The sequence below is a fragment of the Anolis carolinensis genome, chromosome 2, assembly GCF_035594765.1.
Source record: "Anolis carolinensis isolate JA03-04 chromosome 2, rAnoCar3.1.pri, whole genome shotgun sequence".
NCBI lineage: Eukaryota > Metazoa > Chordata > Lepidosauria > Squamata > Dactyloidae > Anolis > Anolis carolinensis.
The window spans coordinates 292,394,307-292,409,293 of record NC_085842.1 but is presented as its reverse complement, the minus strand read 5'-3'; the positions used below and the strand labels follow the sequence as shown (position 1 = coordinate 292,409,293).

At 42.4% G+C, this 14,987-nt stretch overlaps 1 protein-coding gene across 2 annotated transcripts in view; it reads right to left on the bottom strand.

Moving 5' to 3' along the window:
* adamts6 (ADAM metallopeptidase with thrombospondin type 1 motif 6) overlaps positions 1–14,987 on the bottom strand; it is a 180,663-nt gene that overhangs the window by 73,900 nt on the left and 91,776 nt on the right. For both annotated transcript variants that reach the window (XM_062972381.1, XM_062972382.1), the window contains one exon: positions 10,936–11,077. In XM_062972381.1, the coding sequence (XP_062828451.1) occupies positions 10,936–11,077 (142 nt within the window). The remainder of the gene's footprint in view (positions 1–10,935; positions 11,078–14,987) is intronic.

The window sequence follows — 14,987 nt, the reverse complement described above, 5'->3', positions numbered from 1 at the left end:
TTGCCTTGCTATCCAGCCTTCGCCTTGCTTCCCAGCCTTTGTTTATCTACGGACTTTGCCTTGTTTCCCAGGACCAATCCTTGCCTTGTTCCACGGATTTTACCAAGTTATTCCACGGACCTTGTTCTTGTTCCTAGTTACCTTGTTCCACGTTTTAAGCCTTGTTTCAAGTATCAAGTTATTTCCTAGCCTCGCTCAAGTTTCATGGACTAAAGGACCTTGTCATCTCCCCTCACTTTGCTTGTCAAAGTGAGTGTTTCGGTTATTGGATTACAACTTTGGACCTTAATATTTCATATTGGACATTATTTCTTTGGACTAATTTTGACCTTTCCTGAAAGGTCTGCTTCTGGACTATCTTTTACATTTGTTTTTACTAACTTTATATATTTCCTTAATAAAGATATTAGATAGAATCTGGCCTCTGCGTATGGTTATTGGTGCTCTGTAGCCTGGGTCGTGACAGTTTGACTCCGCCACCCTAAGCACCAATTAACCTCGGCCAGAATGTCTACCGGAACCGTGCCCGGTGAGCAGCCACTGAGCTACACCATCAGCAAGGACGAAGTGGATCGCATCCGCGACAGACTCAACGCCCAGGATGGAGAAATAAAGGGCTTGCGGGAGCGCGGAATCCGCCTCCCGGCCATGGCGTTGCCTACCAAGTTTACTGGAGAAGCTTCTAAGGTTCATGTTTTCCGTCGCCAATGTCAAGCTTATCTAGAGGCCCGTGATGCCGAGTTTCCCCAAGAAGACATCAAAGTGGCGTGGGTTTACAGTCTTCTAGACGGGCCAGCGGCCAATTGGGCGACGGCACTGTTCGACCAAGCCTCTCCACACCTAAGATCAGCGCAACACTTCTTGGACCACCTCAAGGAGACTTGGGGAATCGAGGACAATTTGGAGGCAGCCGGTCACAAACTCCGTCGCCTTTTCCAAGGAGACAGACCTATGTCTCAGTATATAGCCGAGTTCCGAGTGCTGGCCCACAACACCGGCTGGAACGATGTAGCCCTCAGAGGACAATTCCGGGAGGGTCTCAACATTGAAATGCTGGAAGAAATCTCCAAGGTGGATCCTCCCCAGACCCTCGAGGCACTCATTGATCAATGTTTACGGGCTGAAGTCATGATTGCCAACAGGAAACAGTGGGTTCGAGGCCAGGGCAGTAGAGCCGGGGCAAAACCCCCCGCTCCCGCCAGCGTTCAGCCACGTCCAGTGTGGAGACCCCCACCGCCAACCCCATACCCCAGAGGAGGCGAGGAGGTGCCGATGCAGTTGGGCAATGTGCGTCCCAGACTAGATGCCGCCGAGAAGGCCCGTCGTCAACGCTTAAACCTCTGTTGGTACTGCGGGAACGGGGGCCACTTCGCCAGAGAGTGCCCAGCCAAAGGGAAGCCTGCCGCCCGTCTTGCGGCGGCGTCCTCCACGGAGACGAAGGCGTCTGAGCCGACTGGCACACAGCCGGCGGGGGAAGCCAACGACCGGGTGTAGAGAGGCTCGCCAACCCGGTCAAAAAATCCATTCAAGAGCCGCCAACCGGGGTCCTGTTCCTTCTCGTGGTCACATTATGGTCAGCAAAAAGGGGACCCGTCATGATCCACGCCATGATAGACTCTGGAGCTACCAACAATTTCATTGATAGAGAGTATGCCGACTCTCTGGGATTACAATATCATGATTTCAAGAATGCCCGTGTGGTGCAAGCCATAGACGGCCGCCCCCTCCAGACGGGCCCCGTAAGTCAGTGGTCGGAACCCACCAGGATGTGGATAAGGGAACATATGGAAGAGATTTCCTTCTTTGTTACCGAGGTTCCCCATTTCCCTGTGATTTTGGGAATTCCATGGCTGACTCTCCACGACCCTAACATCTCCTGGTCCAACAGAGAACTGCAGTTTGCTTCACCGTACTGCCAAAACCATTGCCTCGTAGCCAAGGTCTGCCATGCCACGGACACCGAGCCCATCATCACCTTGCCAAAGAAGTACTCCGAGTATTGGGATGTATTCAATGAGAAAGAAGCCGAAAAATTACCCCCACATAGACCTTATGACTGTGCCATTGACTTGGTGGAGGGGGCCCCGATCCCGCGAGGGCATCTCTACTCCCTGACTGAACCAGAGCAAGAAGCTCTCAGGGAATTCATAGAGACAAACCTTCGCAAGGGATTCATCAGACCCTCTCAATCCCCAGCCGCCTCCCCAGTGATGTTTGTGAAGAAGAAGTCAGGGGAACTACGCTTGGTGGTGGACTACAGAGCATTGAACAATATCACCAAGCGGAACAGCTATCCCCTGCCCTTAATCTCGGATCTACTGGATCGGCTTCGAGGAGCCAAGGTTTACACCAAGCTGGACCTTCGGGGGGCTTACAACTTAGTTCGCATCAGGGAAGGGGACGAGTGGAAGACCGCCTTCCAGACCAAATTCGGATTATTCGAGTCCCGAGTTATGAATTTCGGTTTATGCGGAGCTCCCGCAACGTTCCAGCATTTTGTCAATGACATTTTTCAGGACTATCTAGACAGGTTCTTGATAATCTACCTGGACGATTTTTTGGTGTTTTCTAGATCACAATCAGAACATGAGAACCACGTCAAAATGGTGTTACAACGATTGCGGGATCATGGACTTTATGCCAAGCTGGAAAAATGCGCCTTTGATCTACAAGAGGTAGATTTCCTTGGTTACCGCATCTCGCCTCTAGGGCTTTCCATGGATCCAGCCAAGGTTTCAGCAGTATTGGAATGGCGGGCGCCAACTAACAAGAAAGAGGTGCAGCGTTTCTTGGGGTTCGCGAACTATTACCGCAAGTTCATTCCAGATTTTGCCCGCTGGTCCGACCCCATCACTAGCTGCATCCGTGGAAAGCAGCCTTTCCGCTGGACTGATCAAGCAGAGAAAGGGTTCCAGCAACTAAAGAAACTATTCACCTCCCAGCCAATTCTACAGCACCCAAATCCTGGAACCCCTTTTGTTGTGCAAGCGGACGCCTCAGATGTGGCAATTGGGGCTGTACTCTTACAACCGGTGGGAGATCACCTCCATCCCTGTGCCTTTTACTCTCGTCAACTAACCACACCAGAGAGGAATTACACCATTTGGGAAAAAGAACTACTGGCCATAAAGGCAGCCTTTGAAACTTGGAGACATTGGCTAGAAGGGGCCAAATTTCCCATTGAAGTCCACACTGATCATCGTAATCTAGAACATCTAAGAACTGCCCGCAAACTAAATCAGAGGCAGCAACGTTGGGCTTTATTCTTCGAACGTTTCGACTTCCAGATTCATTATGTGACCCCAGCCCAGACCAAGCAAGCAGACGCCCTGTCACGTAAACCGGAATACGCTGCAGGACGCAAGGAGACCTTTGAATCCCAACTACTACAACCCGAGAACTTTGCCACGCTCACAGTGGGGAACACCAAATCCATTCCCATTGGTTCAACTTCCTCTACTCCAGGACCCCTCTGTGCTCAAGAAATCAGGGCTAGTCAGCAAGCAGATGCCTGGGCGCAGGACCAACTTCGCCAAGGTCTGCATTTTCCCTTTTCGCTTAAGGATGGGCTGCTTTGCTATAGAAATCATGTTTATATCCCACCCGGACCGGGCAGGGAAAAAGCGCTTCGTCTGTGTCATGATTGCAAACCAGCAGGACACTTCGGACTATTTAAAACCATGCATCTGATCCTAAGGGATTTTTGGTGGCCCAAGATCCGCAAGGATGTGGAAAAATATGTCAACACCTGCCCAGTATGCCAGCGCTCCAAGATAAGAAGGGAGAAGCCCTCAGGACTTTTACACCCCCTTCCTACCCCATCTCGCCCATGGGAAATAATTTCTGCGGATTTCATCACTGACCTACCACCTTCCTGTGGATTCACCACGATCTTAGTGGTGGTGGACCTTTTCACCAAGTTAGCCCATTTCATTCCCTGCGAAGGCCTCCCCACGGCCAAAGAGACTGCGGATCTATTCCTTCAACATGTTTTCAGACTACATGGATTGCCCAAGAGTTTAGTCACAGACCGTGGATCTCAATTCACCTCTCGTTTTTGGAAGGCGCTACAAAAACTATTGGGCATAGACTCTCGCTTATCTTCAGCTCATCATCCCCAAACAGATGGGCAAACGGAGCGCACCAATGCCACTTTGGAGCAGTATCTTCGCTGTTATGTAAACTACCAACAGGACAATTGGGCTTCTCTGTTACCACTGTCAGAGTTTGCCTACAACAATGGAGTTCAAGCTTCTACAAAAGAAACGCCGTTCTTTGCAAACTACGGCTTCCATCCACGTTTCTTTCCCCCTGTCATTGAAACTTCAGAAGTTCCCGCAGCAGAGGATTGGCTGCAGGAACTCACAGCGGTACAACAACTTTTGCTCCAGCAACTGGACCAAGCCAAGGAGGACTATAAACGCCACGCTGACAAACATCGCCAGCCGGGCCCCGAAATCAAGGTAGGAGATCGGGTTTTTCTGTCCACTCGCTTTCTGCCCTCCCACCGCCCTTGCCGGAAGTTAGATGCCCGTTTCATTGGCCCCTATCCAGTGGTGGCGCAATTAAACCCCGTGACTTTCAAACTCCAACTTCCGCGTTCAATGCGCATTCACCCAGTGTTTCACCGTTCCCTGCTCCTTCCGGCGGATGGTGTGCGTCCTGATACAGACCAACCGGCCCCCCCTCCTGTTTTGATGAATGGGGAGGAGGAGTTCGAGGTTGAGGACATTTTGGATTCTCGCTTTCACCGCCGCCGCCTACAATATCTCATTGACTGGGTGGGTTTTGGCCCTGAGGAACGCTCTTGGGAAGACGCCTCCACAGTCCATGCTCCTGAGCTAACCCGTCGCTTTCATCAGACCTATCCCGCCAAGCCGCGACCTCGCGCCTCGGGGAGAGGGCCCCAGTTTGGGAGGGGCCTTGAGGAGGGGGATAGTGTGATGACCCATGGGCCTTGTAGTCCTGCTCAGGACATGGTAATTCCTGATGAAGATGAAAACTTGGGTTTTTTACCTTCCCAGTCTGAACTGGATTCCTCTCAGCCAGATCTTTCCCAGGCAGATCTGGGAACCTTGCACCTGCAAGAAAGTTGTCTCCCAGAAGTATGTCAAACAAGCCCAGAGCCTACTTCTCCCGTGTTCTTGCGCCGGGAGTTTTGTAAACAACAGAGAAGTTTGGATTCAGCTTCGCGCAGGAGTGCAAGAATTGCAGCTAAGAATGTAGCCAATTAAGACTGCTTCTCGTGAGAATCTTTAAGGAGTTTAACATCTGGTCTCAGAGTTTAGCTTTCGTTTCTGATTCCCAGAGAACTGCTTCGGTGGGAAAGTTAGACTCTATATAGGTGTTTTGCCCGCGTAGTAACTTCGCGGAGTCAATTCGTCAGCCTACGGAGCGAGTTGTGTCTGGACAGCGCGCTCCGATTCAAGCCTCGCTCCTGCTCAAGCCTTGCCTTGCTATCCAGCCTTCGCCTTGCTTCCCAGCCTTTGTTTATCTACGGACTTTGCCTTGTTTCCCAGGACCAATCCTTGCCTTGTTCCACGGATTTTACCAAGTTATTCCACGGACCTTGTTCTTGTTCCTAGTTACCTTGTTCCACGTTTTAAGCCTTGTTTCAAGTATCAAGTTATTTCCTAGCCTCGCTCAAGTTTCATGGACTAAAGGACCTTGTCATCTCCCCTCACTTTGCTTGTCAAAGTGAGTGTTTCGGTTATTGGATTACAACTTTGGACCTTAATATTTCATATTGGACATTATTTCTTTGGACTAATTTTGACCTTTCCTGAAAGGTCTGCTTCTGGACTATCTTTTACATTTGTTTTTACTAACTTTATATATTTCCTTAATAAAGATATTAGATAGAATCTGGCCTCTGCGTATGGTTATTGGTGCTCTGTAGCCTGGGTCGTGACAGTTCTCTGTTTTCAATTATACATATATGCATATACAAATAAGTATCTGAACCCAAAGACAAGGTATGGTTGTAGACACAAATAAAGATATCAAAAGATCTATAAACAATACTATAATAATATGTAGGATCTATTACCCACTTGGCATGAACAGAAATATTTACAGATCATAAAATACACCACAGAAATTCTACCATCTGTATAAATTAAAGAGCTCTATAAAATTATGTCAAATATTTGCCTATGTATAGATTTAAAGGAAATCCCTCAAAAATCACATTTTACTCTTAACTACAAAAGGCTTTGTTAAAATGGAAAAACCTTTAAATTAAGAAAAAATTAAATTCCAAATTAGTCCAAAGGCAAAGTATTATCAGAATATAAAGAAGCATGGGAATAGGAGGGCAGCAGGAACATGCCTGGAAAATTGCTCAAGATAATTTTTTGTTACAAATGTATTTAGTAAATCAATATTTTTCTTGCATACTTCTCTGTACAAATACTGTACATATGGAGAGCAGCAATGTTAGCAGGTAAAGACTACAGAAAAAGTGAGAGTACCTAAATAAAATGCAAATAAAATAATATGGCAGCTGTGTACATATAACTCACAAATGTAGAAACAGAAAGAGGTTATGCCACATATATATAATAAATGGAGAGGTTCAACTGTTACTGAACCAGTAGCTATGTTAGCATTGTAATTATCACCAACGCCACCCTCCCAACATATTATAGAGTGAGGAATATACAGTAGGTGTGCTAATATCACACAGATAAAAATGCAAATATGGACACAGCTAAAGTGCTCATAACCAATACTTTAGAGTTAGAAACAATTTTGAGTGAAGTCAAAAACTTAGAAATGCACAGAGTCTAATTACAATAAAAACATATAATAACAATAGAAATAAAACATAAGCGGATGACAGCTTATCCATATGTTGTGTTAGTCTTAATTTTCTATATTCTTTTGTTTTTAGGTAAATCCTATATTTATGCTTAAAACTTTTTAAAATGCAATTTATTGAACACATAATTTGTGTTATAATTGCCTTCAAAGTAATTTAGGGAAAATTGTTCAGAAATGGTATATCTAATTGTTTAACAATCTACATAGCATGAGGGTTCATGTGGTGGAATGCTTTGTGCTAGTATTTCAATCCCATAAATCTGTTATTACTATAATCAGTATACATTTTCCATTTTTAAAGAGTTGGAGTAAGTGCTTGAAAAATAAAGGAGTTCTAGTCAAAGGTTTGGCATACTGGATCCATAGCCTTGATTTTTAACTGCAGCATTGCTGAAGCTTTATAGTCATTCTTGCACAGGAATCCTTGTCCAGGTTAGAACTATTTTCAGAGTAGTTACTATGTCAGTCTGAGGAATGAATCAAATCCTTTCATACAACTGAGATTGAAATCTGCATTATGTTTGCAATTTTCCTAATTATATGTGATCGCTGCTATTGCATGTGCATTCTACGTCCTTTGGGGCCAGATACCTTAAGGGAGAGCATGCACATGTTGATGAACTCCTTCTGTCTCTCCTTCTCTGTCTCTTATGGCCCTCATCACACTACACTATCTCTTACTTTCTCACACATTTCCTTCTACTCAACCACACTCTCAGTCATCACTCTCTTAGACAGATAATAATAATAAAAATAATAATATCCCCCCAACAATCTCATATCACACATGCCATTCATCCAACAGATTTCATGTACACCAGCTTACTCACACATTCCATCTGCCTACACCCAACTAACTGACAAGAACATCACTTCCTGCATACACCTTTCTTTCCTTCCCTACCCAACAAAAAATCCAGATCTGACCAGAAGCAATTGTATCTCCTCTTATTATGTTCTCTACCCTGATTACCCAGGAAGGCACAGTGCTATATCCACCATGAAAGGAGGATTTGAAAGCATGTTTGAGAACAGGGTAGGTCCAGCGAGATACTGTCAGAGCCAGTTAGTTAGAAAATATATAGATCAGATCATCAGGGCAATGGGCCATCTCACCACTGCTGAGCGAGGTCAACATTATCGCATTCCAGCTTTGGCTTTGCAGTTCTCCTTCTTTACACAAAACAACACTCTATTCCTTAGAACCACATACACCAATTGAAACCATATTTCTCTTGGAACACCATCTCCATTGACAGGGTATGATCCTACAGCCAAGGGAAAACGGCTAGCCTTGGAAGTACATGTTTGGGACTGGAACCTTTACCTCAATGATAACTTTCTTTTCTTCTTCTGCCTCAAAGGTTATCACTCAGTGCTGAGGGGAATGAATGAAGTATTCACTTCTTTAAATAGGTATAGACAGAGGCTGAATCCACACAAGGGTTATATCCCAGGACCTATGTACAGCTTCTTGCCCTGGTTTTTCCCCTGGCAACTGCACACACATTTTGTTTCATTCTCAACTCAACTTGGTCTTGAAATCCATGCAGCTCCCACCTCCCTGAAGTCACGTTGATGCAAAAAGGTGTTCTGGCATGTTGTAGTGGTCACATTTTTTCTTCTTCCTGGAATGCATGGCAGCCATACCAATCAATAGCCTTTCTTGTTTCCTGTCCATCTTATAACCCAACTACACTCCCATTTTATGGCCTTTCACCCTGCTTTCCTCCTCTTTTTCCCCTCTATTAACCCATGAAGATATCTCCTTCCATAAATGTGTGTGTGTGTTGGAGAAATTAAATACCTCCTTATCCCGTTTAGGCCATAACATTTAAAGTTCAGGCAGAAGAAAGAAGAGTGGGGGGGGGGCACAATGAGGGAAGGCAGGTGGTCCATTGAGGTGGTCCATATTGAAACTGTGTAAACCCCTATTAAGTTCAGATCCATCAAGACCAATGCTGCGGGAGTGACTGCTGCTACATCAGTATCTTTGGCAGATCTGAGCTCACCAGAAACAGTATGCATTCCTATTATGCCCAAAATCATCAAAGCTAAGATTGCCACCAAGGCAGCACGAAGAAGCTCCTATAGCGACAACTCTCTCTTCTTCCCCTCCCATGTCCTGCTCCCTCTTTCTGTCCCAGAGACGCATGCACCACTGAGCAAGGGAACATTTGTGTGGCCGGATCCAGCCACTCACTGACTAAGCCTTACTTCATTGAACATAGCTGAAGATGGGCACCTTTGTTATCCAAGTCCCTATTAAAATGGCTTGAACTCTAACTCAGAGAAGCAGAAGAAACAGAAAAACAGAAGAATCTCCACAGCAAACAAACAAATGATGGAACAACTTATTGAGTGAAAATTTTCAATACAATTTCCACATTATGTTGAAAATAAAATATGCAATGTTAGCTCATTAAATTAGTCTGTATATTAGGCTTATACAGAGTTTGCAATTTGATTTACTGTAAAAAAAAGTATGCAAAAGTTTGAATACAGTTTTGGAATACTTTTAAAAATAAAAAAAATGTAAGTCACCAAACAAAATCACAGAATTACATATGGCATGTAATGCTGCTTCAAAATCTCAGCTAAAAAGATTCACAAGATCACAAGGATTTGGGTAGAATGGCTCAGAAATCCGCACATGCAGTCTTGTGCTCACCATTTCCTGAAGTCTACCCAATCAATCAATACAACTAAATAATATTCTAAAAACAATACAATATTGAACATGCAGGCTAAAAGGATGCTAATGAGAAGAATGACTTCCTTGCTCAATGGCAATATCCATGTTACAAATTCTCCATTGAAAATTAAAATATAATATACCTTGTGTTGATGCCCTCATATCATAAAGTCAAATGTCTGCTAACCTTCTGATATTGAACTAACTGGATTGAAAAACTGGATGATTACAGCAAAAAGAAGAGGGAAGAATATCAAAGTATGTGGACATGATATAAAGAGAAGAAAGAAAGCAGAGTAGGAAGGGGAGTTTAACAGAAAGAAGTCTTTGTTGAGAAATCAAGAACAAAAGACCTAACCAGTCAGCCAACCACACAATTAAAAAAAATCAATTACTATGAGAGCTGCCAAGATTCAACCCAAGAATAATATTGTACTTATCACTCAAGGGATATTGAAAATTATTTCCTTTTGTACTATAGCTTCAGCAAAAGTGATTAGTGCAAATGATTTAGTAAATTGTGATATAGAAGGGTTTTTAGACTTGACTAAATATTTTTTTAAAATACAATTTTATTTTAAAAGTATATAAAATAATATGTAACTTGGCAACAAAAATCTACAAAATGTAATTTTAATACAGTTTTCATATTTAAACCAAGCTGATGACTGATATTGTACAATCAACATGACTGATATTTTAGCCTACAAAAATATTCCACTAATTTTCTGAATTAAATAAAACATGCCCTTATATTATTTCAAATTATTTTAAAGTGTACACACTGTTGCTATTAAATAACAGTACTCTTATTTAATAAAAATAAGGTAAGGAAATATTGTTGCAACTTCAGAAAATTAAGTTTTCACTGTGTAAGATCTTTGCAGGAATAGTAATCACTACAGTTCTTCGTTTTTTGTTTTTTACTTTTTTACTATTCCAGTCAATATTTCTTAATACTAAGAAGAAATAATACCAAAAAGGGACTCATACAATATTACAATAGTATGACTGAAAAACTGTGTTTAACAGATAATGAAAGAGGCATCGTGAGTTTTGTACCTGAAAATATAATATCACAAGAATCTGATTTACCAGACATTGGCAGCAATTTCTCAACTAACCAAGGAATGGAATGAGTTTTATGAGTTCGTTAATGCTTTGAAATCATACACCTGAATATGAGTAAAATTTATTATCTTATTCTTTGTCAAATATATGAGAACAAATATACACAAATGACTCAAGCAAAAGATGCAGCATAAAACACCCTTTGTTACTTATTTAAAACACTGCTACAATCCAGATGGAAAGCTATGTCACTGCTTATTGCCTCCAACTAAACATTTATATTACGAAGAAACATATACAAATGACTAAGGAGGACACTTAACAGAAGGATTAAAACTTCTTACCCCATATTTACACTGCCGTGATGTTGCTCCGTACTGAAAGCGACACTGTTCATCAGCATCGTACACCTGACCTGGTGCCACTGCGGGATAAAGAAAGTCACGCTTGGGAGGCTCATTATCAAGGCATGTACCACGGCCTGAACTGTTCAGAATAAAAGAGCAAAGATTTTTTTAAAAAAAATGATTGTGAAATATATATATATACATATATATATACACACACACATCAAAACATACAATCTTTGATATTTCCTAATAAAAATACAAGTATTTTTCCCCAGTACCACAACCTCCCCATTCCCACCCATGAACCCCCACCCTTGACTTCTCTTTATGTAATATGAAGGTAAGGTAAAGGTAAAAAGATAAAGGTTTCCCCTGACATTAAGTCCAGTCATGTCCGACTCTGGGGGTTGGTGATCATCTCCATTTCTAATCCAAAGAGCCGGCGTTGTCCATAGACACCTCCAAGGTCATGTGGCCGGCATGACTGCATGGAACGCGTTACCTTCCCGCCGGAGCAGTACCTATTGATCTACTCACATTTACATGTTTTCGAAATGCTAGGTTGGCAGAAGCTGGAGCTAACAGTGGGCGCTCACTCCGCTCCCCGGGTTTGAATCTGGGACCTTTCGGTCTGCAAGTTCAGCAGCTCAGCGCTTTAACACACTGAGCCACCAGAGGCTCCAATATGAAGGTAAGACCAAAGAAATTATAAATGCTATTAATTTGTTGCTGAAAGCAAAATATATATCTAACCATTGTGTGAAACAGATGTTATAAATAAACATTCTGAAGTGATACTCTGAAGTGATATTTAGCATTAGGCAGAAGTTAAAAGAGTGGGTTTTTTTCATTGTTTAGTATGCTAAAGGAAATCCATATCTGCCAACTTGCAATAAGAAACATCCCAGGTCATAAGATTTCAAACCCAAAACCTTAAAACTAGAGAGGACCCCTAGTGATGTCACATGGGGAGAACTCCAGTGATATTACTTGAATGGTTCCTGATAACAAAAAGGATGAATCATACTGATGTCATTAAGCATCAGCAACAGTGGCTCAGAGCATATCATTAAAACAAAACACAACAGTTTAACATATGAGAAAACATCTGTCCTATTGAAAATTTCATTTCAAGCTCTTGCTCAAACAGTAGGAGGGAGTGGTCAGTTTAGAAAAATACTGAACTGTCACAGAAGTCTCTATATATGGTACTATAAGACTTGTGAGCTCTAAACTCTGTTCCAAACTTTAAGCGCTATTCAGGTGTTTTGCTGAGAATATTATCTGAACATAGAAAGAGAGCAATATATGAATGACAAGCTGATTATATTTGAACTAATAGGCAAACCAAATGGATTTTCTCTGTACTTGTTTATTGAAACAATGTTTTAAATGTGTTTAGGTGTTTTATTGTCTTTAACAATAATGAAATTTAATTCTTTAACTTTTTTGAATGCCACTTTGACATCCATTTTGCGGGAAAGACAGGATCTAAATTAAATAAATAAATACATTTAAAAGAAAAAAGCAGACTTGTATTGTTAGGATGGTTTTTACTTATATATAGATTTCAATGATGAACAAGTTTAATGTAACAGGACTTACTATTGAGTAAGTATACATAAGACTGAACATAAATATATTCTATTAATTTTATCTAGTCATAGTATGGATAAAACACAATAAATGGTTTTATTTACAGTCACACATGCAAGTTCAAACTTTCAAAAGAATTCTTATACCAGCATTGTTTTTGCAACATTCCATCGTAATTTGTAGTGTATGTATCCAGTAATATTTTTATTATAGTAAGTACACAACTTTGCAAGAGCTAGGAATTCCTTAATTTGCCTCTTCCAGTTTTCTTTCTCTTTGCCCCTACTTCTTGAAAATATTGCAAGAGATATCATGTGGCTTTCCATTCCAATCTTACAGGATAAAATATATGGATCATATGAATGAAAAATTTGGTTTAATTCTCAAAGGAATAACTGGAAACTCGTTGTCAGAAACGAAACTAGTGTTATGCTTTAATATTTTACCTTGGAAGTAGTTAGCTTTAGTTTCCTAGCAAGTTGAATATTATTATTGGGAACAAAGCATGACACAGTATAGGGCAGAGTTGTGCTTAGTGATGCAATAGGCAATATCCAGGCACAGGCAATAGTACAAATTTCAGATTGTCTTGGAAGCTGCAGCGAAATTGTTTGTTTGTTTTTTAAATTATAATTTGGTTGGAACACTCTTGACTGAACATTTCTGGAATCCATGCTTCAGAATGAACATTTTGTACATGTGTGAATCTGTGCATGTGGGAACTATTAATTGATCATTTGGAAAGCCTACGTCCTCTCTCTTGTCTGGCAAAATTTCCTTGGTGTGTGGAAACAGATTCTCAACCTGCTGGGAGCCATGAGAATAGTGGCAACAAAGGCCCACAATCTTCTGCATCTGACATGCATGTTCTTCCTAAGGAGAGTTATTTATTTATTTATTTATTTATTTATTTATTTATTTATAGTATTTATATTCCGCCCTTCTCACCCCGAAAGGGACTCAGGGCGGATTACAATGCACATATATATCCAACCCCAGCAGCAAATGGTGGAAATAGCCATCCATCATGAGCTGGTTGGCTAGCTGGGATTCCCCAACATAGCTATTAGAAGCAGAAGCCATCAGTCCGGACTACCTGGGAAGAACATAACTGCTTACCAGCTTAAGACACTGGCCAATCTCCCTTTCTATCCTTCTTCCCTCTGCTTTTACTGTATACTAGCTTGGGGACCCGATGGTGCCCGGATTATTTGAAAAAGGCATTAGTTGTCTTTGAATTTTATGTATTCTCAGTTTACAGTGGGTGAACTGCAATTCCCAGAATTGTGGGTCAATCCTCCCCAAACCCTGCCAGTATTCAAAGTTGGCATTTTGGGTCTGTGTACCAAGTGTGGTGCAGATCTCTCGTTGGCTGGTCATTGCCTGGCTGCAGTATTCTCTGGATGGGGGTGAACTACTACAACTCCCAGATTCCCAGGACAATTGTCCAGAAACATCTGTCAGTATCCACAGCAAGCTATGTTGAGTCTGTGTGCGAAGTGTGGTCCAGATCCACTGTTGGCTGGGTTCAGTGGTCTTTGGATACAGGTGAACTACAACTCCCAAAATCAAGGCCCATTCCCACAAACCCCTGCAGTATGTTCAGTTGGTCATGAGGCTTCTCTGTGCAAAGTTTGTTCCTGGTCCATTGTCAGTGGGGGTCACTGTTTCTCTGGATGCAGGTGAACTGTAACTCCCTTTTCCCCAAACTTGTCCAATATGTTCTATTGGTTACGGGGACTCTGTGTACCATGTTTGGTCCTGGTCCATCATGGGTAGGGTTCAATTGCAGGTGAACTATAAATCCCAGTATCTACTACTCCCAAATGTCCAGGCCAATTACCCTCAAAACCCACCAGTATTCAAATCTTGGCATATCAGGTATGCATGGCAAGTTTGGCCCAGACCCATCATTGTTTGGGTTCATAGCGTTCTGGGGTGTAGGTGAACTACAACTCCTCTAAATTCCCCAGTAGGAGTCAGAGTGCTCTGATTTGATGCAGGATGAACAACAACTTCCACCATGTGGAGTCAATCCCCCAAACTCCTCCAGGAAATTTAGTTGCTGCTCAGTTGTGCTCTGTTTGTTCTGCAGACAGATTTGAATGGGCAGTAGGTGGGGTCATGCAAATTCCATACCAATGGAGAACCCTGGGATGCCTGCCTGTGGTGGAGGACAATGCAAAATCTAGGATGAAATGGTCCCCAAATGAAAGCATTCCTTGGGTGGTGGGCCGTAGTGTTTGGGGAAGACATTGGCAGGGTTTGGGCTACACGTTCGTGGCACTCGCTGTAACTGCAATGTCAGTGGAAGGGAGTGACTTGCTGGCTCCTTAGCACTGGGAACTACAGCCTGTTTGTGGAGGCTGTAGGCTGTTTGTGTGAGTGGACACCCGTGCCACATACGGGTTTTCACTTTTATTATGGATATAGATATATGTCAGAACCCT